The sequence below is a fragment of the Hyperolius riggenbachi genome, chromosome 6 (assembly GCF_040937935.1).
Source record: "Hyperolius riggenbachi isolate aHypRig1 chromosome 6, aHypRig1.pri, whole genome shotgun sequence".
Classification (NCBI taxonomy): domain Eukaryota; kingdom Metazoa; phylum Chordata; class Amphibia; order Anura; family Hyperoliidae; genus Hyperolius; species Hyperolius riggenbachi.
Window position 1 is genome coordinate 31,576,681 of NC_090651.1, and position 25,374 is coordinate 31,602,054.

At 45.6% G+C, this 25,374-nt stretch overlaps 1 protein-coding gene across 5 annotated transcripts in view; it reads left to right on the forward strand.

The window, feature by feature from the left end:
* Window positions 1-25,374, forward strand: part of OSBPL9 (oxysterol binding protein like 9) — a 214,765-nt gene that overhangs the window by 180,827 nt on the left and 8,564 nt on the right. For all 5 annotated transcript variants that reach the window (XM_068239067.1, XM_068239068.1, XM_068239069.1 and 2 more), the window contains 9 exons: window positions 1,929-2,088; window positions 11,483-11,595; window positions 13,879-13,997; window positions 16,856-16,941; window positions 17,037-17,205; window positions 20,164-20,248; window positions 21,906-22,016; window positions 22,678-22,741; window positions 25,192-25,332. In XM_068239067.1, the coding sequence (XP_068095168.1) occupies window positions 1,929-2,088; window positions 11,483-11,595; window positions 13,879-13,997; window positions 16,856-16,941; window positions 17,037-17,205; window positions 20,164-20,248; window positions 21,906-22,016; window positions 22,678-22,741; window positions 25,192-25,332 (1,048 nt within the window). The remainder of the gene's footprint in view (window positions 1-1,928; window positions 2,089-11,482; window positions 11,596-13,878; window positions 13,998-16,855; window positions 16,942-17,036; window positions 17,206-20,163; window positions 20,249-21,905; window positions 22,017-22,677; window positions 22,742-25,191; window positions 25,333-25,374) is intronic.

Below are 25,374 nucleotides of genomic sequence, written 5' to 3' on the forward strand. Positions count from 1 at the left end.
GGAGAGCTGGGTTCAAATCTCACCTCTTCCTGTTCAGTAAGCCAGCACCTATTTACTAAGAAGTAGGGATGCTCAATATAGTGAATAAAAATGTACATGATCCTGCATGAACTTAGATACATTTGCATTTCATTGATCATCCCTAGTAAGGAGTCCCTAACGGCGCGTACGCGCGCCACACTTTTTCAAACTACAGGTCCGTCTTATCGGTCTGTCTGCAGCTTGTTCTCACGTGCTACTGTCGTCAGAGCGATCGCCCCGCTGGCGGGTCTGACGACCCATAGTTTGAAAAAGTCTGGTGTGTGTATGCGCCTTAACACTGCTACTGCCCACTGAGCACATCCTAGTGGCTGCAGCTCTGGCGCTTTGAGTCCGCCAGGAGAAAAGCGCAATATGAATGTTATTTGTCTTGTCTGTAAGATGTGCATGATGTAAGTGTTCACAGATAATTACAGCAGCAAAATAACTTGATGATTGTTGATGAGGATATTAGGATTAAAGTGAACTTGAGGCAGCCCGAATAAGAAAAGTGTTATACTTCCCTGGGTAGAGGAAAGCATCTACTGTAGATGGCCCATAGGCTTCCCGAGTCCTCCTCACCCCCACTATTGCCACGTGCGCACCCTCTAAACCTATCTGACCAGAGCTTGTCTGACATGTTCTTGTGGCCATGGTCTCCAGCGTGTACACTCGTGTCCGCCCTGTGCATTACCTCCAGCGGCTCTGTGCTACAGTGCAGGCACATTACCGCTACACTTGTGCACAAAGAGAAACGTGGCTATGAACTTCCCGAGGGTCCTGGGCATTTGTGGTGGTCTCTTGGAGGATGTGGGAAGCCTCTGGATCAGGGTTGAGGAACCTGTTTGGCTGAGAGAGCCATAAAAGCCACATATTTTAAAAAGTATTTACTTGAGTGTCATACAATATGTTTTGAACCGGGACAGTGCGCATGCGCAGCAGAGGGCTCATGTCCCTGTTGCCGTGGAGATGTGCATACAGTTGATCCGTCGGGAAGCGGAAGTGTTAGACACGTCTTCAGCTTCTCTTGAGTTTCAGCAACATCAGCAATTTCCCCGAGAGTAAGACAGGAGAAATACCGACTAACAGCTTGTACAATTGGCTGACTTGGGGGTTGATTCACTGTGTAGGACGATATTCCCGCACTTTGGCCCAATAGGCTGCAGTGCAGGGATCTCATCCTACAAAGTCACTGGACCTGACAGGATCCAGGGTGGGATAATTCGTTTTGGGGGGGTGCGCAAGTACGTTAGTAGTGCATGCTACAGCAGTAGTGTGCCTACTATGAACATTTCACTTGCGCTGCTATACTAAGCTGCGCAGCTCGAGCTGTGTAGCTTTGTGAATCAACCCCTAACTGTGAGCCAGATGCCATCAAAAGAGCCACATCTGGCTCCTGAGCCATAGGTTGCCTACCCCTGCTCAGGAGGATACAGAGGATTCTCTCTTCATAGGTAGGTGTGTAGCTTTCTTTGTTCATGCCACCTCGAGCTCACTTTTAAAATTTGTTTATTCTGAGTATCAATATAACTGCCACACAACTAGCGTTTGTCAGCGGCAGTCAGAGTGTCTGACTTTATATTTCTGCCACTTCAGGTTTTCTGTAAACTATACTGGATTACTAGTCCAGGGAATCTATCCTAACATAAGATTATTGCATGAAGCATCTGGTAGAAGCTGGAATCCTGGCTTTGGTACTGTTATGGTGAATCTGTTCCACTTCACTATAAATGTTGTCCTCAGTTATATTTGGCCTGTGAATGAGGGGAGGGCCGCTCCCATCTGCAGGATCTCATTTAATGGTTTTGTTTTATTTTCCCTAAACACCGGTTATGAGCAATATGTTCAGTCTGGGATTGGCAGCACTGTATAATCTCATTCCGTGGTCTCTTCCTCTTCTCTCCTCACAGGAAGTGGTCAGTCTGTCCCCAGCAGCAGTTTGACCTCGCCCAGCCACGTCAACCTGTCTCCAAACACAGTCCCGGACTTCTCGTACTCCAGCAGCGAGGATGAGTTCTACGACGCCGACGAGTTCTACCAGAGCAGCTCCTCCCCAAAGCATTGCATGGTGTAAGTATCTATTGCAGATGGCACTGCCACATTGTGATATAACCAAGCCTCGGTTTGCCGGAGTATGCATATTATCAGCTGTGGCCTAAAGGCTCGTTCACATGTCCAAATAAAGTGCGTGACCAACTCACGACATGACTGACCGTGAGACCAAGCGATTTTCTGCACACCAGCCTACTGAACGGCCAACTCATTTGCATATTGCGTGCACAAGTGGAAAGACAGACTACATGATATGGCCTCATTCAAAACAAGTTCAAGTTGTCCAAACAACTTGCACACTCGTGGCCGACTACACGATATCAGTCCAACAGTTGTGTTGGATCGGGCAAATTGCCTGTTATCAGTCGCTCATCTAGTCATTTACCATGCGCACACACGCCCAACTATTGTCCAACAGACCAAGTTTGGATGATAGTTAAGCGGAATAATTGCACATGTGTACGAACGAGTCTTAAAGTGAACCTCCAGACTAAAAAAATCTACTCAGCAGCACTGAAAAGGCTTGGTGTCTCTTTAACAGTTTCACAGCATCAGAACTTTGTTTTTCATACCCAAGCCTCATTTTCAGCTGCACAGAAGAAAACTGCCTGGGCATATTTCCCCTAATGCTGTGCAAAGCATGAAGCTATTTCTGATGATGTTGTTCTCCTTCTGCTGTTTTGGTGCAAAAAACATTTTTTTTAAAACTTGAATTTGAGATTTGAAGCCTAGCCCGCGCAGCTGGGAGGGGTGATCAGGACACAGGATAGTTGGAACCATGTCTCATGCTCCCGGTCACCTTCTTTCAACCAAAAAGATGGCTGCCTCCATGGTATCACAAACATTTGCCTGTTCTTTTAAAACGGGGTGGGTAAGAGATTATAGTACCCATCTATTTTTTAACATAACTAATGTAACTTAATGACAATATGTTTGTTTAGGCTGAAGTTCCCCTGTAAGGAGTGTGGTCAGACCTTTCACAGACAGGCATCTAAACTACCCCAGTCAGCTCAAAAATTGCCTGCCCATGTGATTGCTGTTTTAAGTATTTTCTACTGCTAGGTGTCTCTAATTCTCATTCTGAAAATCAGGGCCAGATCTAGTAACAGTGGTGCCCCGGAGCATAGTTAGCCCTGGGGCTAACTTTGCAGAGAATGTGGCATCATTTAACGCGATAACGCCCTAGTGTCTTTCCAGGCTGGAAGTTGTGTATAAATACTCACAGTGCAATCAAACTCTACTGATTAGATTTCACAGAGTTATTGACCTCCGGGGCTCTGATTTAACAACAAGACAGTTGTGCCACGTGTAATCTCTACATAAACAAAATGTGAGATCAGAAATCTGTCTTAGGCTCCCTGCACACTGCAAATCCGTTTTCCGATTCCGTTTCCGATTCCGTTTCCGATTTTCCCTGAATACATTCAACAGAAAAACGGATCAAAAAACGCAGCATGCAGTAAAGATTAAAAATCGGAATCGGATGTAAAAACAGATTAAAAAGCGGAATCGGAATCTGAAATGTATGCAGTGTGCAAGAGGCCTCAAGGGGCCCATACACTGAGCGATTTCAGCGATCGATCGATTAGATCAATCGCAAATCGGTGCATGATCGATTTGCGGCCAATTCCAATCGATTTATCTGTCATGATGGAACATCTAGGTCGATCTACTGCAAGTTGCATTGGATCTAATGGTGCAGTAATGCCTTTAGATCGATTTTCAATCATTTCCAATAGATTACAGAATGAAATCTGTTCCTAGTGTGTGGTACACATCAGATTCGACCTGACAGGCATCTGACAGAAATCTGATGGCTGCAAATCTATTAGCGTATGGCCACCTTTACATTTTCCTTTTTCTGTTGTTTACCTGTGATTCATTACGACATTTGAGCGACTGGTACTGTGAATCATTTGTGGCACTGGTGATAAAAGTGGCAATCACCAATGACTGGTGACGCTCATAACGGCTACTAAGTGGAGAATGGGGCAGAAAAATAGAAAACAAAAGTAGAATTCGGGAGAGAGAATAACTTTTCTTTTCTGAACAGGCCCTATGGGCAAGATCATCTATAAGCCGTAATGAGAATTACAGCTATAGCGGTGGTGCGCAGTGATTAATTTGGGCGCCGGCGATTGCTGGAGCTCAAATAAAATAAAAAATATATAAACTGGTGATTTGGCTGCTGGCAATAGACAAGACAAATAGACAAGACAAATAACATTTATATTGCGCTTTTCTCCTGGCGGACTCAGAGCGCCAGAGCTGCAGCCACTAGGGCACACTCTATAGGCAGTAGCAGTTTTAGGGAGACTTGCCTAAGGTCTCCTGCTGAATAGGTGCTGGCTTACTGAACAGGCAGAGCCGAGATACGGACCCAGGTCTCCTGTGTCAGAGGCAGAGCCCTTAACCATTACACTATCCAGCCACTGCTGGTGACAAATTTCATGTTAACCCCCCCCCCAAGTTGAGGGGGAATAGTATTTAACGCGGCCCCAAGTTTCAACAGGAGCAGCAGTCTTTCAGCTTCACCTAAATTTGCACAGGACGTTAACACAGTGCTGCCTATGGCGGGGCTCATTGACTTATTTGGGCAACAAAAATGCGGTAACTCGTCCGCCAGCAATAACCAGTGCACTAATCATATGCTGCACCCACCCGAGTTGCGGCAACTCGGAGTGGGAATAGAATTTAGCGTGGCCCTGAGTTTCAGCGGGAGTAGGGGGAGAAGTCTTTCGGCTTCGCCCTGCGCACAAATTTGACCGCAGCTATTTTCAATGTGGTAATAGTGTTAGTGAAATGGCCTTTAACAAGATACTCAAAAGCTGTTTTCTGCTTTACTGAATTCGGCAATGCTTAGAGAATTGAGCCGAATGGCATGGGGCGGAGTGCCATCTCCGTACATCGGGTGAGGAGGGGAACAGTGCATGCCGGCCTTTAAAGGGGCACTATGGCAAGAAATTGTAAAATATGTGCAAACATATACAAATAAGAAGTGTGTTTTTTTTCCCCAGAGTAAAATGAGCCATAAATTACTTTTCTCCTATGTTGCTGTCACTTACAGTAGGTAGTAGAAATCTGACAGAAGTGACAGGTTTTGGACTAGCCCATCTCTTCATGGGGGATTCTCAGGGATTTATTTATTTTCAAAAGCACTTAGTGAATGGCAGTTGCTCTGTCCAACTGCCACAAAACTGTGTAGCGAACAGGGTGGCTGGCTTGTTTAAATCCTTTTTAGGGAATATCTTTATAAAGAATAAAAGCCATGCTGAGAATCCCCTATGAAGAGATGGACTACTCCAAAACCTGTCGCTTCTGTCAGATTTCTACTACCTACTGTAAGTGACAGCAACATAGGAGAAAAGTAATTTGTGCCTCATTTTACTCTGGGAAAAACATACTTCTTATTTGTCTGTTTGCACATATTTTTTAAATTTCGCAATTCGCCATAGTGGCCCTTTAAGCGACCTGGGGGGACACCTGTACGCATGATTGCTGCAGTCGAGTTTAATCTAAGGCATGTATGCAGATTAACAGAATCCATCTGCTATAGAGTTCAGCCATGATCAACCTGAGCATGACTACACTTAGTCCTACCTTGTCTTCTTATATTTACTCTCATTACGGAGATTCTTCTGCCTTGATGGGGATAAAAACATCTTAACTCGGTTTTTCATGCGTCAAGTTAGGCTTTGTGCAGAATTGTCATGGAAACAGGAAGTTCCAAGAACAGGAGAATGTATAAACCAAACCTCAAACTGGCAAGACACATCGTGCCCAGCAAGCCCCACTGGGGATTCGGCTGCCTGACGCTATGCTGTGATGAATCTAATCTCGGTCAGCCTGGCTACATTTCTGGTACATTGCCGGGGGAGAAGGAAACTTGTCATCTCCCCTCCCACATTCCTGCTCTTCCTTGATTGGCTGAGGGCAGTTCAGTGTGACACAAGGCTGAGAAGGAAAATACACCTCACCCCTCTGCAGAAACTGCTTGAAGTACAAAAAAAGAGTAAGGGAGGAAATTACATCAGGATTGGCATCAGTCATAAGCAGTAAAGAGTAAAGATGGAAAATGCCCGGGAGTTTTCTCTTTATTTACTGTATAAAATTAACTGAAATCAAAACGTGGACAATACAATACGTAGGTTATGTAAGTAGAACAAGTATTTATCTACTAAAATATGGCTGTTCCTGCTGCTTTAAAGCTGCCCCTCACATGGCTTCTTTGCAGGCTGTAGGGGTGTTGTGGTGGGACTGATGTTAATGGTAATTATATTCAGCCATCTCTTTATACGTATGGGCTATACTATTCTAGACCTATCCTTAAATTCACTTTAGTTAAAACCCTGCCAATCATAAGGAAATATTGCTGCTTCAGCTTCTCTGTGGCCATTCATACATGGCAAGTGCACACCATTGATCTGTTTACCATTTCCTCGTCTCTTGAGTCAGCTATGCAGCGCATGGACCGGCAGGATACCGCTTAACTGCTCTCTGGATAATTGCTTCATTCAGAGTCCGTATTCAGCTATCCTGGTGTGACATGTTTATTGTGAGTTTGTATCGGATCAGTCTCCATGCTGTGTGTTTGTTTCCCTTGTGTGCTCCTGTCCTACGTGTAACTTTGTAACGTGTTGTTTCCTCCCTGCTGCCAGACTTCGCTCTAGCTTGTAAGGATCCCGCAGAGCTCAGGCGTAGATGTGCATGATGAGCACTGTATGGATGCCGCGCCTGCACTCTAATGGCTTGTATAATTAAGCATGGCCTGATTCAGACATGGAAATGTCATGGCAATTAATCATGCTGTCTAGGAATACATCCACATAGGGAATTATCCCATCCCTGGCCAGAGGCAGAAAAACAATTTAATAGAATGTTGGCACGGTTTTTAATATGCATTTGATAGAACAATGTTTTATAGGAATTATGTTTAACTAGTGACCTTAGCTCGTTCAAAAACGGGCTCTAGGTCTGTCATCGCCGCCACAAGCCAGCGCACACCCGCCAGCCAAGCACGCGCACACCCACCCATCTGGCCGGCCCCCTGGCTCGTCCTGCTCCTGTTCCAGGCTCTCCCTGCGGCGCAAACGCAGAGACACGGACACACACACACGGACACACACACACGGACACACACACACGGACACACACACACACGGACACACACACACGGACACACACACACACGGACACACACGGGGACACACACACGGACACACACACGGACACACACACACGGACACACACACACGGACACACACACGGGGACACACACACGGACACACACACACACGGACACACACACACACACACACGGACACACACACACACGGACACACACACACACGGACACACACACACGGACACACACGGACACACACGGACACACACACACGGACACACACACACGGACACACACACACACGGACGCACACAGACACACGCACACACGCACACAGACACACACACACACGGACACACACACATACTGACACACATGGACACACACACACACACGGGGACAGACACACACGGACACACACGGGGACAGACACGGACGCACACAGACACACGCACACAGACACACGCACACAGACACACGCACACAGACACACGCACACAGACACACGCACACAGACACACGCACACAGACACACGCACACAGACACACGCACACAGACACACGCACACAGACACACGCACACAGACACACGCACACAGACACACGCACACAGACACACGCACACAGACACACGCACACAGACACACGCACACAGACACACGCACACAGACACACGCACACAGACACACGCACACAGACACACGCACACAGACACACGCACACAGACACACGCACACAGACACACGCACACAGACACACGCACACAGACACACGCACACAGACACACGCACACAGACACACGCACACAGACACACGCACACAGACACACGCACACAGACACACGCACACAGACACACGCACACAGACACACGCACACAGACACACGCACACAGACACACGCACACACACACACGCACACACACACACGCACACACACACAGACACACGCACACACACACAGACACACGCACACACACACAGACACACACACACACACAGACACACACACACACACAGACACACACACACACACACACACAGACACACACACACACACACACACACAGACACACACACAGACACACACACACACACACACACACACAGACAGAGACACACACACACACACACACACACACACAGACACACACACGGACACACACACACGGACACACACACACGGACACACACACACACACACGGACACACACGGACACACGCACATACACACACACGGACACGGGCACACACATGGACACAGGCACACATGGACACGGGCACACATGGACACGGGCACACACGGGGGCACACACACACGGGGGCACACACACACGGGCACACACACGGGCACGCACACGGGCACACACACGCACACACACACCGGGCACACACACGGGCACACACACACACAGGGACACACACACAGGGACACACACACACAGGGACACACACACACAGGGACACACACACACAGGGGCACACACACACAGGGACACACACAGGGACACACACACGGACACACACGGACACACACAGACACACACGTACACACCGGACACACACACACACACACGTACACACCGGACACACACACACACACGTACACACCGGACACACACACACACACACGTACACACCGGACACACACACACACACGTACACACCGGACACACACACACACACACGTACACACCGGACACACACACACACACGTACACACCGGACACACACACACACACACGTACACACCGGACACACACACACACACGTACACACCGGACACACACACACACACACGGACACACACACGGACACACACGTACACACCGGACACACACACACACACACACGGACACACACACAACGCAGAGACACGGGTTTTATTATATAGGATGCTTTTGTTAAAAAAAAAAAAAAAAATGCCATTTTTCCCAGTCCGACAGAAGCCCTGATTGGCTCTTAATCAGCAGAAAGGTGTGGCTTCTGCTCACCCCTTTGATATCTGGGGGGAGCTTAAAGAGGAACTGTAGTGAAAATAACAGTGATCCTGCTGGATCAGGTAGCGTCCATTTCTGGCTTTCCCTGTCACCCCTATGGGCTGTATTACAGCATGTTTGTTTCCATAACCTTGGTGGTCACAACGCTCTGTACTCTCCTCCGAGAGCTCCGGGCACTGATTAGCATGGGGGGGGGAGAGCCAGTGAGAGGGACTTAGAGACGGGGAAGGTGTGTTATGCTGGAGTTCCTCTCCTGCAAGAGTCGCCCTTTCCCCATTACTTGGGGGGGGGGGGGGGGGGAGCCGCGGCTGTCAGCAAAGTGGAGGGCACACATAGGCATGTCCTTCAGATGGGAACATGCCTTTGTGTCCCAAGTGTTCTAAAATAAATGTACAAATAATGTCTAAGTAGCTGTGTAAACGTTTTCCTAATTTTCATGTTAAATATCAGAGGCAAAAGCTTTAAATTATTGTGTAGGATTTAGCTATATTGGGACAAATCAATTGCAGAAGGGGTGTCTGCTTTAATGCACAGCCAGAGTTGCTTATCAGACTACAGAGTATTTATCTCAGAAAGCAAAAACAGTATGAAAAGCTGTGACAATTACAAATGTTCATAACAAGTTTTCTCTGCTCTCTTCAGACACTTCAGTCAAAAACACAGGGCACAGAAGCTGCAGCTGTTGGGAGCTTTCTCTCTCTCACATACAGAGTTGCACACAGGGTTAACTGATCAAGTAAGAGGGGAAATTCCCCTCCCCTCATGGCTCATTCTGTCAGTTTTGGCGTTAGTAAAGATTGAAAGTATTTTGAGAACAGTAAACAAAGAGGTTTCCAGTGAAATGTATACAGCAGTACTTAGCAGCACTTCCCAAACAATTCCTATCTCAATTGAAAATAAATGTAAATCGATAGTGTTCCTTTAAAGAATTATATACTCGAGTATAAGTCTAGAAATTTAGGTCTGATTCACTTCATAAAAGTATAGGAGTCAACACTGAGCTAATTATTCTCTATTATTAGTACACTGAGTGTACTAATAGAGACATTCCCATTTGCAGCAATGTACCCAGTGGTAAGTGATACTTTGAGGAAAGGAAAAGCCGAGAAAACACAGGTCTGAAAGTCCTGGCCACAAAAATTAAGGAAAGAAAGGGGAATATTGGGCTTCAGGAGGGGGAGTGAATAATTGCAGTCCTTGGGGGCCTGGAGAAGGTATTGGCTGCACTTAAGGGACAGGAGGGGTTAATGGCTGCAATACTGTATCCAGTGCTGTCATTAACCCCTCCTGGTCCCCAGCTGCAGCCATTAACTTTGCTGGGTAGACTTATACGCGAGTCACTGGCAACTGAGTTATGTGTGTACTAATAGTCACATTCCCATTTTCAGCAATTTACCCCATGGTAAGTGATACTTTGAGGAAAGGAAATGCCAAGAAAACACAGGTCTGAAAGTCCTGGCCACAACAATTAACAAGGAAAGGGGCAGTGGGGGAAATACTGGGCTGCATAAAAGGGAGTGAATAATTGCAGCACTTGGGGGCCTGGAGGAGGTATTGGCTGCACTTGGGGACAGGGGGGTTAATTGCTGCAATTTTGTATGCAGTGCTGTCATTTACCCCTCCTGGTCTCCAAGTGCAGCCATTAACTTTGCTGGGTAGACTTATACTTGGGTCCATAAAAAAATCCAGCTTAAGAGTGTTGAATATTGGAGTCGACTTATACACGAGATCGACTTGTATTCGTGTATACACGGTACTACATTCAGTAAAGTTCCTCTTTAATATATTTTTCCTCTACTTCTGTCTTTTAAGAAGTTCATTAAACCCCATAAGGACCCGGCACCCCCACACCTAATTGTTTTCTTGAACACAGAGAGCCACACCTAAAGAGGAATCCATACTCACTTGCGACATCCACGCAGCCGCCGGCTGTGACGTCATTGAATGTAGCTGGAGCATTACCCATGGAAACACTTGTGTGAACAGACCCCAATGGCAGCACTGCTTATCTCCTCTGAGTCAGCGATAAGCCATGTGCACTGTTAGTGGCTGGACACAAGCCCAGCACACTTTGCTTTGTGGCTTTAGAAGAATTTAGTTTCATTCATTCTTTTTCAATCATAGTTTTATTTTCTTTCAGTAGCCTCTGCATTAAATTTCACAGAGAATGGCTTCCATGCTTGTCATACGTGGTGATTTGCTTTTGCTACCATATGCCCTGGCGATAATAAAGTCACATAATGATGGGTGAACTGCATATAACCCGGATTCATCTTTCTGTGTTGTGTAGCTCCTCCGAGTCTGCAGCAGCCCTAACACACAGCAGCACAGGGACCAGTCTGAAGAGGCCGGACACCACCGAGTCCATCAACTCCTCCATGTCCAATGGAACCAACGATGCAGGTACTACAACCCTCACTATAGACATTCCTTCTGTTCTGTATCATGCTTTTCTCACTGTGTGCGGATACACTTTCCTGCTAGCTATCCTGAGACTTCTAGGCCTGTACACAAGATCAGTTCAGTTCCTGATCCCTGGGGGGACATTGCATGGCCGAGGGTGACACGCCACAAGCCTGCAGGCTAGCAATGCATTATGTTGCTATGCATTGGGGTAGAGGGTAAATTAGGCAAAAACGGCGCTGGAAAGTTGAGCGCCGCTAAGGCTGCATTTCCACTTGTGCGGTGCGGAATCGCCGGGAAATCACTGCAGACGAAATCGCATGCGGGTGCGATTTTGCATGCGTTTTTCATGCGATTTCGCATAGGGTAGTAGGTGGGCGATTTTAACCATGTCACTGCCTGTGTAAATTAACATTACCTCCTATGCGAAATCGCATGCGAAATCGCAGGGAAAACGCATGCCAAAACCGCATGCGATTTCCCTATTAGATACATTGTATGCGATTCGCTTAGCGGTGTGCGGGGAGCGAATTCTGACGGCTCTGCCGTGCAGATTTTCCCCGCACACAAAAAACGCTCCGCACAACGCACAAGTGGAAACAGGCCCATTCACTTGTATTGGCTGTGCGAATCCGCATGCGGACAACGCATGCGGATTCGCTATAGTGGAAATGAGCCCTAACTCGACTTTAATCCTCCGTTTCCTTAATTCTTTTATATTCAAAATCACATAATGTTATGGTTTTGGCCTGTGTATAATTTAGTTTTGGTGCATTTGGCATATTCCAATTTGGAACCTTGCTCTGAATTCCACCAAAATGAACCTGAATCTATCTGCATGCGCAGCATGGCAGGGAATGTTACCTCACCCTTGTCGCCACCACATTTTGCTTCACTCCACGTCGCATTGCAACTCTCCTATACTTCCTCCTTTACAAGGAAGTACATGAGTTATGGAACAACGATGTGGAGGGCAGTGCACAGAAGCAGTGACAAGGGTCCGTTGGCATCCTCTGCCGCAGTGCGCATGTCCAAAGGTTCAGGTTCAGTTCAGAGATAGGTGTCATATTCGAATATGCCTACTGCACCAACAGTAATGATATTACAAGGACTCCTCTTATGCTTTGTCCCATGAAGCCGCAGGAAGGAACTGCCATAGAACCCATGTATATGTTCAATAATCTGCAGACTGACTGTTTTATAGTCCATAGCCAAGCGCTGTATATTGGCTGTAGCGTTCAGCTGAGCCCCAGCTGTTGGCGTGTTGCAGCTGCAAAGGAAGGTGGCTGAAAGGGATCATCAGTTAGTGGGTAAGAGTGGCAAAAATTTAGAAGGGTAATTAGGATACAGGGAAGGTGAATTCGGCATCATTTGGGGATAGCGAATCAATATGTAAGGTTTGGGTGGTTAAGGCTAATTATTCGATATGGTTGCACTCTTGTCAATAGAGCATTACCTTGTATTTTCCATACAGATTCTGACAGGCTAAGGCTACACTTCCACTAGTGCGGTGCGATTCCGTTGCGGAAAATGCGTAAACTAAATTGCATACGGATGCAAATTCGTTCACGTTTGTATGCAAATTTTAACACGGAAACGCATGCATTTTCGTGTATTTTTGTAAGTATGCAAACCTAACCATGTCAGTGCCTGTGTGCTTTTACATTAATTTTGCGTGAAAACGTATGCAAATTTGCATCGAGAAAACGCATGCAATTTTCCTATTGATTACATTACAGGCAAATCGCACACTAGCCTTGCGGTGTGCGAATTCTGATGGCTCTGCTGTGCAGATTTTTTTTATGCACACTCCTCTGCACAGATTTCCTGACAAGTGGAAACAGGCCCATTGACTATCATTGGGTACTAGGCCTAAGTCCCATTTAAAAACTGGCGCAAGGCGGTCAAACCCCCCAACACACGCCCCCCCCCCCCCCCCCCCCGGCCTGGTCTTTCTGTTTTTAATTATCCTGCCTGCCCCCCTTCAGGACCTGTCCTCTGCTGCGCGTCATTCCCCCCCCCCCCCCCAGCTCTAGTCAGTGTCTCTGCGTCCTTCCCTGCACATGCGCAGTGCAAGAAAATCACTGACACACAGACATGGGACACATGCTCTTTATTAGGTAGGATGCAAATCTGCAAGCAGGAAACGCATGCAGATTCGCCCTAGTGGAAACGGGACCTTGGTGAAGACGTAACTTTGTCAGGTATGGGGTTTGCTTTGTGTTGAAGAGCTCTTTTCCCAGTAATGGTTTGTCTTTAATGTTGTCCTCCTTGTCCCATCAGATCAGTATGATCCTCACGATGACCGGGATGATGATGGAGAAGGGGAATCGGTGGAGGAGCACAAGAGTGTCATCATGCATCTCTTGTCACAGGTCCGGCTGGGAATGGACCTGACAAAGGTGAGATCTGCACCCCAGGATAGAAAGCTCTTACTGTACGAACCAAGTAAGGGCTGCCGGCTAATGTCCCCAGCGTTTAACACTAGGGATCCACCACGTCATTAATTGAGATGACTGGAAGAATTTATCTAACAACGTTTAGCTTTGATTGCCGTCATTGGTTTAACCCATTAGCAGTTTCTATAGAGTTATCTTGTTTGAGATCAGTGCACGGCTTTTGGCCTCGGTCAGCAGAACTGGTTGTGCTGTAAATTCTCAGAATACGTTGATGTATCTCTGCTAGCAGAAAATATAGAAACAAAGCAGAAGTCCTCTGTTATTGTCTCACACTGCCTCCTGGTGACACGTGGCTATGAATACACATTACACCAGTACTAATTAGAAGCAGGGAAATGTAACCGTGCTAAAATAAATTATCCTGGAGCACTTGCATGCCTCTAAATAAATAGGCTGCTAAACGGTTATGTGCCGCGGTCAATCGAGTTTTCCCAGATGCTGCATGCAGCATCCTCAGGGTTGATTGCATTCGCAGTTACGCTGAGCTCCCATAGGACTCTAAATGTGACTGGGCGATAGCAGAAAAGCTTTTGAGTGAGATGAAACGAGCCTCCAGTAGCCGTCCCCAAAGCTTCTGTTCTGCGCTGATGTGAGGGAGATTATAATGGCTGCAAAGACAGTTTAACCTTACTTATTTATAGACTGCCTAATATATCTGGAACCATTTTGCATTGTAGTGTCCAGGGCTGATGAGTCAGTACAGAAATCCTCCTACTCCTCTCGACTCCGACTCCTCTAATTTGCATATTACAATCTTGTTGATTGAAAGTATGTAACATGAAATTTGTCTCTTAACTGCCAACGCTTAGGAATTTTAAAAGACGACTGAAGTGAGAGCGATTATCGAGGCTTCCATATTTATTCCCTTTTAAACAATACCAGTTACCTGGATATCAGGCCGATCTTCTGCCTCTAATACTTTGTCATAGATTAAACTAGTCCTTAGTAAGAGTACTTGTATAAGGTACAGACAGGAACAAAGAACATCTATCATGCCCTAGGCAATGTAACTGTGGGTACATGTAAGAGTGATGTGCAGGTACTCTGCAGGGGAATGAGGGGATTCTTCCTCTATTACACATTCTTCATGCACAATCTGAATCAGGTTTATGGGTGACAGACAACACCTCTCTGTTCAATGTGCACAAGATTCTCAGTGGATTCCCTGCAGCTCTGTGGGGAGTGCATATGTAGAGTATAGTACTACTGTGTAACAAAGTAAACCTGAGACAGATGAAATTAAAGTTTTTTATACATACCTGGGGCTTTCTCCAGCCCCCTTCAGGCTAATCAGTCCCTCGCAGTCCTCCTCCGCCACCTGGATCTTCTGCTACAGGTCCAGGTACTTGAGCCAGTCGGCCGTAATGCGCATGCACACACTCCGCCACTGGGAGCGTACTACACCTGCGCAGCACTATTGAGCAGGTGCAGAATGCTCCTGGCTGTGGGAGCGGCACGCAGCCGGACTGCGCTGACTGGCTAAATTACTGGAACTCATAGCAGAAGATCCAGGTGGCGGAGGAGGACAGCGAGGGACTGATTAGCCTGAAGGGGGCTGGAGGAAGCCCCAGGTATGTAACTTTTCATCCCTCTCAGGTACCCTTTAATTCGTAGTCCTCAAACCTAATTTTAACATATCAAATTGATTTCATGAGCAAAGGGAGTGCATACATTTGCATAAACCAGCATCAGCACAGAATTCTTTCCATCTCATTGACCATCTCTATTAGTGGCACGGCTACACATCAGGCTTTATACTTACAGCATTGATGTTATTTAGTATATATAAGAGATTCCTGTGTACACATCATATATACAGTCACAATCAGATATGTATATCTGACTTTAAAAAATACATAGACTAATTTTTGATTGGTTTATTTGATTTTTGTGGACTAAGCACAGCTATTACTGTACTGTATATATAAATTATTTATGATGACTATTATCTGAGAAATAGAACATTTTATCATATTTTCTATTTTAATTACAGTTTAAATTCATTAGGAGTCATTGCATTTTTTTCCCGACTCCAACTCCAGGTGCCCAAAAAAATGACTCCGACTCCACAGCCCGGGAAGTGTCATCACTTGCAGCGCTAAGTCCCTGGTTCTGGGCCAGTGCACTATCTGCATGGAGTTTGTCTGTGCTCCCTGTGTCTGTGTGGGTTTCCTGCATTCACTTCGGTTTCCTCCCACATCCCAAAACCATACAGACAGGTTAGATTGTGAGCTCCTCTGAGGACAGTCAGTGACATGACTATGTACTCTGTAAAGTGTTGCAGAAGATGGCAGTGCTGTATAAACACATGATAATAATATGGTAGGACATTAGACTATGACTATGGTAGGGTTTAGATTGTGAGCTCCTCTGAGGGACAGCCTTTGACATGACTATGTACTCTGTAACGTGCTGCAGAAGATGTCAGTGCTATATAAATACATAATAATAATAATAATATGGGAGGACATTAGACTATGACTATGGTATGGTTTAGATTGTGAGCTCCTCTGATTGACAGCCTGTGACATGACTATGTACTCTGTAACGTGCTGCAGAAGATGTCAGTGCTATATAAATACATAATAATAATATGGGAGGACATTAGACTATGACTATGGTAGGGTTTAGATTGTTAGCTCCTCTGAGGGACAGCCTGTGACATGACTATGTACTCTGTAAAGTGCTGCAGGAGATGTCAGTGCTATATAAATACACTATAATAACGATAATGATGTTATGAATAGTTTAGATGCTATAAATGTGATTTTGATGGTATCTATGTGCCTGTATTCCTGCAGGTCGTCCTCCCCACCTTCATCTTGGAAAGGAGATCTCTGCTAGAGATGTATGCCGATTTCTTTGCACACCCGGATCTCTTTGTGAGGTAAGGCTGTGACCTGCGCTAGCTGCACTCAGTTATGCTATCAGGATGCTGACCTCTCACATCACATGACCATTCTCTTCTCTCTGCTCCTTCAGCATTGGTGACCATAAAGACCCCAAGGACAGGATGGTTCAGGTGGTCCGGTGGTACCTGTCTGCATTCCACGCAGGCCGAAAAGGGTCTGTAGCAAAGAAGCCTTATAACCCCATACTGGGAGAAGTGTTCCAGTGTCACTGGGTTGTACCAGGTCTAGAAGACGACACTGTGAGTTTATGAAATGTTTGGAATCCTGAAATGTCCAGATCTGATAGCTACACACTGTTGAGCCTGGTGCACCCCATGCAATTTTCACTTAAAGGACAGGGCCGAGGTAAAATAGAAAAAAAAATCTATTTACCTGGGGCTTCCTCCAGCCCCTGGGAACCGATCTGATGCTCGACGCAGCTCCTCTCCCAGCTGGTGGCCCGGGGTCCCCTCTGTTGCCGATGCCAACATTGCCAGATCGGGATCTTCTGTGCCTGCGCTCACGTAGCCTGAAGCGCTCTGCTCAGGCACAGAAGTCATAAAAAAAAAAAGAAAAAGTGAGTCTTGTAGTCCAAAAAATACAGGTTGTTGCCAATCAGCAGGTTGTATATTTTTGCCCGATTTGATCAGTTTCTGCTCTGGAAATATATGGAAAAATTGCATGGTGTGCACCAGGCTCTAACCACTTTATTGTTCAAGGGAAAAAATGCCATACAATGAAAGCCTCGTTTTGTCTTGGAAGAAAAAATAATATATATATTTCATTGAATTATTGGTGTCATAATTAGGGATAAAGTTATTGCTGATTTAGATAGGGACATGGCTAAAATGTCTAAACTGCACTTGCCCATAGGGGGAAACAAGGACGGGATGCAAAGTGGTTAAACTCTTATACGCTATATGTACTGTATAGAACAGCATTCCTCTCCATAAGCCTACAAGACACTGTCTAAGGCAGGGGTCCCCAAACTTTTTCGGTCGAGGGCCGGGAGGAACATACTTCAGACTGCTGGAGGGCCGGAATATACATAAAATGATGTTGAAAAACATTACATTGAATCTAGGTATTGATTCCCCCCCATCATGCCTGGAAGAGAACTCCCAGCAGCAGCCATTCAGTCATGCGGCGCTCGAAGAACGTCTTTGTGCACCAGACAGTGAAGCATACCCAGGTGACAACCTGCCGTCCAGTTGTGTCACCTGATGCAGCGAATTACTGCTCACTGGCTTCTACAGTATGTGGATGGGTGGTGCTGCTATTCTATATGCATTCTGACAATATTTTAAAGGTGCAGTGGGCTGCATCTATAAGTCATACATTTTGTGTTTGGTGGGCCAGTGAAAAGGCCTCAGTGGGCTGCATTCGGCCTTAGTTTGAGGACCACTAGTCTAAGGCCTTGTAATAGGCACAATATAGCCCCTTTCAAAGCCAGGGCTGTGGAGTATAAAAATCATCCAGCTCCGGCTCCTCAGTTTATTTATGAAACCTCTGACTCCAGGTCCCCAAAAATCTCCGACTCTGAACTCTTCGACTCCACAGCCCTGTTCAAAGCAACGTATGGCGGGGGTGAGTAGAAGATGCAACACATTAGTGGTTCGCATTGAACATTCATTTAGTGGTCTGGTCCAGTGTACTCCTAAAAGTTGTCAGACCTTTACTGAAATTAGATTTTTGCTGAGTGTTTCTGCAAAATGCATAAGAATACAAAAGCAGCTCGGGGTGACCCAGAACCACTAGGAAAGTATAGGGATGTAAAAGAGACCGAAATGTCTTCCTACTAAAAAGACCACGATCAGTGTGAATAGCCTTTTTTTAAAAACTGAAAGTATTTGCTATCATTCAGCTTTAATTGAACAACTGTGGTTACCCACAATGCACCGCTACTGAATATACAAATTATCTTTTTGTGCCCCTGAAGCCAGGATTACATGACTAACCGCTGGGGAATAGCATGCCACATAAATCTAACATGCATACAGCTTGTTTGGGACTGTTGGTCCTCATCAGTGCAGGGATTGATATGTTTCTATGGGATAGGGCTTGGACCAGTACAACAAAGGCTATCATTCATAAAAGTGTGGTCGGTAAAGTAAATCCATGTGGGAAAACACCGCTTTCGGTATTTTAGACTTCTGGCTGCTCATTCATAAAAATGTATACAGTTGCAATAGCAGTGCGGAGATTCCCCGAACTAGGCAGGCGGTAGGCTTGCGGAAACAGGAGAATCTGCCGAGTTGATACATTTCTCTGTGTTCCGCTCTACTGCAGCTGCCTGGGAGGTCTGTGTCTCCATTAACTTAACATGGTTATCGCCACATCCAAGGGAGAGGTATTTCCCGTCCTCATGCCGCTTGTGTAAATCTTTATGAATTAACATTTTGTTACATTTGTTACGATTTGCGGTGATTTATCGCTCTGCTCGGTAATGTCAGCTTTTCATGCGGAAAGAGCCTTTATGAATGGAGATTTTGCGAAGTGTTCGGTAAAGTGGGCTGTTTTCAGCATTTCCGCATGCGGGAATGCTTTATGAATGATAGCCAAAATGTCCCTTTTCAAAAACCGTTAGACTACCCAGCAAGCTCATGGTGAGCCAGAACTTACTGGAGGGTGTAAGGGGCTACAATAAACCAAAAAGCCCATCTAGCTTTCTTAAAACGGAAAGTATTTGCAATAATTCAGGTTGGAATGAGCTCCGAGATGTCTCCCAGTGCATCACTGCATTACTCCATAGAGCCAAATTAATCCGTGCCATGCACTGATGAGGATCAACCAATCGGAAACAGTCTGTATGCATGTTGCATTAGTGTGGCTCTGTAATATTAACAAGCTGACACATCATTGCACCCCGGCGGATCTAGAGGTGTGTTTAGCTCACAGGGACAACAATGGATAACTTGAATATTTCAGCAGTGATGCATTGTGGGAGACATCTCGTAGCTAACCCTAACCTGAATTATTGCAAATATTTTCTGAAACAGAAGACATGCGCTACAATGTAAACTAGCTGACAAAACCATATAGTGACTGACACAGCAGATCCTCTTAAGATGTACATCCGATCTGCTATGACCATACACATTGCCAATCCAGCATAGTGTGGTCCCAGCCTAATACTAGTCCATGCCGTGTTTTAAGGTTGTGTTTTGTATGTGTGCTACTGTTGTGACCGAGATAATGGATAATGTTTTCTGTTTTAGGAGCCGGTATCAGAAGGGCCAATTCCATGGGCTTCCAAAAACAACGTCACCTTTGTGTCTGAGCAGGTCTCACACCATCCACCAAGTAAGTCGCTGCCTCTTGTGCCTGTCTGTTCACTATGCTCTAGTTCAGTGTTTCTCAACATTTTATTGGTATGTACCCCTTTTAAAACCCTGCACTCACCAAGTACCCCCTAGCATGGTAAACATTATCACACGTACCCCTTAACAAATATATATTTAATCGTAGTACATTATAATTGGTTCTAAAGCATTTCCAAGCATTTACTATTGCTTTTAATTAGCTAAAATACTAATTTGGTGCTGTTTAAATAAGATATATCATTTTCTAAAACTCTAAATTTGTTATTTTTGGTTAAGTATAATCAAGCCCGAGTACCCCCTAGAACCCTCAGAAGTACCCCCTGGGGTACGCGTACCACACGTTGAGAACCTTTGCTCTAGTTCATACATGACAAACTCCGGCCCGCGGGCCAAATCTGGACCTCAGAGCTGTTAAATTTGGCCCTCAAGTGATTTCCCCACTTTGCATTATGTTTGGCCCTCTCTAGACCACCATTAGAGGTGAAGCCCTAGAACAACAAGGAAGCCATATGGGGGAGGTAGGGGGAAAGCACTAAACACTAGGTAACAGTATGGGGGGGGGGGGGGACAAGTGGATTGTATAGGGGAGGGAAGACCACTAGACACCAGAGAATTGTATAGGGGTTGGAGGGGGACATTAGACACCTGGGAACAGTATAGGGGAGGGAGGAAGCCACTACACATCAGGGAGTTGTATAGGGGAAGAAAGGGGGCACTAAATACGAGCAAACTGTATAAGAGGAGGGCATTAGACACCAGGGAACCTTATATGAGAGGAAGGTGGACAGTAGACACTGAGGTTAGCCCGTGACTTGGTCTCAGTGTACAATTTTGGCCCACTTTGTATTTGAGTTTGACACCCCTGCTCTAGTTCAAGTACATCCATCATACACACATCTGTCTCTTTCCTCCTGTTTCCCATTTCAATTTTGGTAGAGGAAGAAGGAGATGCTGAATAAGGGAGTCTTATTCAGTGGTCACTGAAATGCCCCAGTGCTGTCATTATTGACCTTTCCTAGACAGCAGGGCTTTGGCACCTTAAGGACCAGACCCCTTTTTTTTAGTTTTAAGCTGTGATTGGCTCACAGTGATCACAAGGCACACGGAGCCAGCTGATTGGAGCAGTTGGAGTGTGCAGACACAGGACATTGACATCTACACCCTTCTACAAACGGAGCGTAGATTTCAATTAGCTGTGTCCGGAAGAGGTTAAAACGTTGCTGTATTTATACCCTTACCAGTACGCTGTCCAGCGAGCCTAGCAACGTGTTCTGTTGCTATGCGAGGAGGCAGAGGGCCAACGGACACCACGGTTGTGATGTAACATGGTGGGCGAGGTTGAGTGGGGAGAACAAACCTCTAAGCCAGCGATCGCCCGGCTGATCGCTGACCAAGGCATTGGTGGCTGCTGTACACACAGTAGATTATTAGCAGAGGCAGCCATTTATCAGATGTCTTGGCCAAGCTTCATTTAGCGTGGGTAGGAATCTTTACTCTGCGGTTATAACAGTGGTAAACTCTGAACACTTCACTCCACTCCTATCTGTGCAATGTTCCTTCCCATCCAATTATACAGCCGTGTGCACCAATAAATTATACAATGTTCTGCTCATCTTCTTACTTAGTTTTTTGTTTAGTTTCAGCCTTCTATGCCGAATGTTATAACAAGAGGATACAGTTCAACGCCCACATCTGGACAAAGTCCAAATTCCTAGGGATGTCTATAGGGGTGCACAACATCGGGCAAGGTAAGAGCTCAGTGAGCTGTGTGGGTACCGGAACTCATAGCAACCAATCCTCTATCAGTAGATGAAATGGCTAGCAGACTGCCCAGTGGAAGGTAATCTTGGTGTCTTTAGGGAACCGCACCAGCATTCCTGTCTACACATTGATAATGAATTAATCTAACACTTTAAAAAGGGACCTTGTAGCCGGCTACATACCAGTATAACAATTGATACTCCGCACCAAAACCTGCCAATGGCAACTACAGTGTCAGAGGTGCAAGAAGGGGATGGGGAACAGCTTGTTAATGATTACCACTATTCAAAGCACCTATAGAATTGATTATTATGAGCACATTAGAAAGCGAATACTGCAGCTAAAGGGAGGGGCCCCTCTTGCCCAAGGGCCCTGATGTGGTCGCTACCTCTGCACCCCCTATTGCTACGTCCCTGTTTCTGATGCTAAAACCAGGAAAAGTGACTACCCTGAATAATTTACTGCATTCTACTATATGTCACTACAGGGCCTCTTTACATACCGGTCATTAGACTTCTCTTTTCAGCTTCTGCTGGTTTGTCTGACGTGATCCCCGCCACGGCCTTGCACCATTGTTCTCTGCCTCCCCTGCATCTTAGACGTGTGATAAACACATGATGAAGATTTTCCTCCTTTGTCTCTTTCCAGGTTGTGTGTCTTGCTTAGACTACGATGAACACTACATTATAACCTTCCCCAATGGATATGGGAGGTGAGTACATCTACTGGTGTAGTGGCTGGATAGTGTACTGGGTAAGAGCTCTGTCTTCGACATGTGAGTTTCAGGGTTCAAATCCTGGTTAGGGTCAGTAGCTATATTCAGTAAGAAGTCCTCCTCGGGCAAGACTTCCTAACACTGCAGGGTGGCCCCTTGATTGCGCCCTTACTGGCTGCAGTTCTTGAGCCCTTGGAGTCCAACAGGTAGAAAGCTCTATAAAAATGTTAGGCTTATTATTAAAGGGGAACTTCAGCCTAAACAAACATACTGTTATTAAGTTACATTAGTTATGTTAATTAGAATAGATAGGTAATATAATCTTTTACCCACCCTGTTTTAAAAGAACAGGCAAATGTTTGTGATTCATGGGGGCTGCCATCTTTGTTATGGGGGCAGCCATCTTTTTGGTTGAAAGGAGGCGACAGGGAGCATAAGACACAGTTCAACTGTCCTGTGTCCTGATAACCCCTCCCAGCTGCACACCCTAGGCTTCAAATGTCAAATTCAAAATGTAAACAAAAAAAAATTGCACCAAAACAGCAGAACGAGAACAACAACATCAGAATGCCCATCATGCTTTGCACAGCATAAGAGGAAAACTGCCCGGGCAGTTTTCTTCTGTGCAGCTAAAAATGAGGCTTGTATAAGAGAAACAAAGTTCTGATGCTGTGAAACTGTTAAAGAAACACCAGGCCTTTTCAGTGCTGCTGAGTCGATTTTTAGTCTGGAGGTTCACTTTAACCACTTCACCCCAAAGGGGCTTTTACCCTAACGGACAAGAGCGATTTTCACCTTTCAGTGCTCATCCCTTTCATTTGCCAATAGCTTAATCACTACTAATCACAATAAAATGATCTATATCTTGTTTTTTTCACCACCAATTAGGATTTTTGGGGTTGATATTTGTTTTCAGTAATAACTTTATTTTCTATGCATTTTAAAGGGAAAAACCAGGAAAAAATGAAAATCGACACGATTTCTCCAATTTTATCCCCTATAGTTTTAATATAAACACTGCTACTGTACATAAAACCCACACATTTTATCTGCCTATTTGTCCTGGTAATCACAAGATTTTAATTATGTCCCTAGTACAAAGTATGGTGACCATCTATTATTTGGAAATACAGTAAACGTGTATTTTTTCGATGGTGTGTTTTTCCACTAATCTCATGTGCGTGCGGGAGCACAGCATCAGCAGAGCTGTTTGACTTATAAAAACGTCCTGGAGCAGTCAAAGTGGACCCAAATTAAAAATACAAGATTTCAGAAATAAAATCTATTTTCTAAATTATAATAATAAATAGCAGCCATTTTTCAGCTGCACGATGACAAATATAAAATATTTTACGTTTATTGGAGGAACCCCTCCCTTCCTTTCATATTGCCGGGACAGAATCCGGCAAACTGGTGGAGTAGGTGGTGTCCGTCAAAGGAGGAATTTCTAATGGCTGCCACCTGTATAACTCTAGTAATGAAAAGAGAAGGGTGAAAAGCATGCACTGAAATGCTCATAGCCTTGAAGAAGTGTTTATTTATCTGTGTATGTGTCAGTGGTGCAACTAAATAGTTTGAATTAAAAAAATGTTTGGTTTGGGTCCGCTTTAAGAGGCTCTAGCAAGACGTTTTTATAAGTCTGCTTGTCATTAACTGGTTAATGGCGTACCGAACTCGCAGCCATTGAGAATTACATATTACAGCACTACTCTTCCACAGCTGTTCTACAGTGTTACATGCCTGTCAGTCCATTTCCACCAGGACCGCAAGGCATAAGAACATTTTTTTTCCCCTTGGCTGTCAACTGTCTGAACTCTCCCCAGCCCCCTCCCCCTCAAATTTAGGTTTTGTGCTAGCGAATCATGTTCTACTGCTGTATATTGTACATATTTGTTGTCTACATGTGTTTTTCTGATTAATTAGCCAATTTTACACTGCTTATAATTTACATGAAATTTGAATGTTAGGAGAAATTATTTGCATCTCATTGATTATCGGCAAGTCCATAGAAGGGCAACTAGTAGGAGGTTGTGAGCAGCCAAGGCTCAGTGATGTATGTCAGGAGGGAAGGCGGGTCTGTGATGCCGGCATTGCTGTGCTGCAGGGCCGGGCCGAGGCATAGGCTGCAGAGGCTCCAGCCTCAGGGCGCAGTATAGGAGGGGGCGCACAATTCATGCAGCTGTCATTCCTAATTGTGTTTGAAGCAGAAAGAAATAAGAAAAGGGGATACATAGCAGTGACTGCAAGCCAGATAACTAGATATTAAGGTGTTGGGGAGGTTGTGGACCCTGTGGCCCTCTTAGTCTAATAGCAATCAGTGTGTGACAGCTGGGGTGGGAGGGATGGAGGGGCGCACTTTGGTGTCTCAGCCTTGGGTGCTGGAGGACCTTGTCTCAGCTCTGCTTGGATGAATGTAACATTTGCCTCTTATCTCTTTGCCCGTTTAGGTCCATCCTGACTGTGCCTTGGGTAGAGCTGGGGGGAGAGTGCAACATTAACTGTTCTAAAACCGGCTACAGCGCCATCATCACCTTCCACACCAAACCTTTCTACGGCGGGAAGAAGCACAGAGTCACGGCGGAAATCTAGTGAGTGCCTACGCTACTGCTTGGTGACAAAGGGTGATAGTC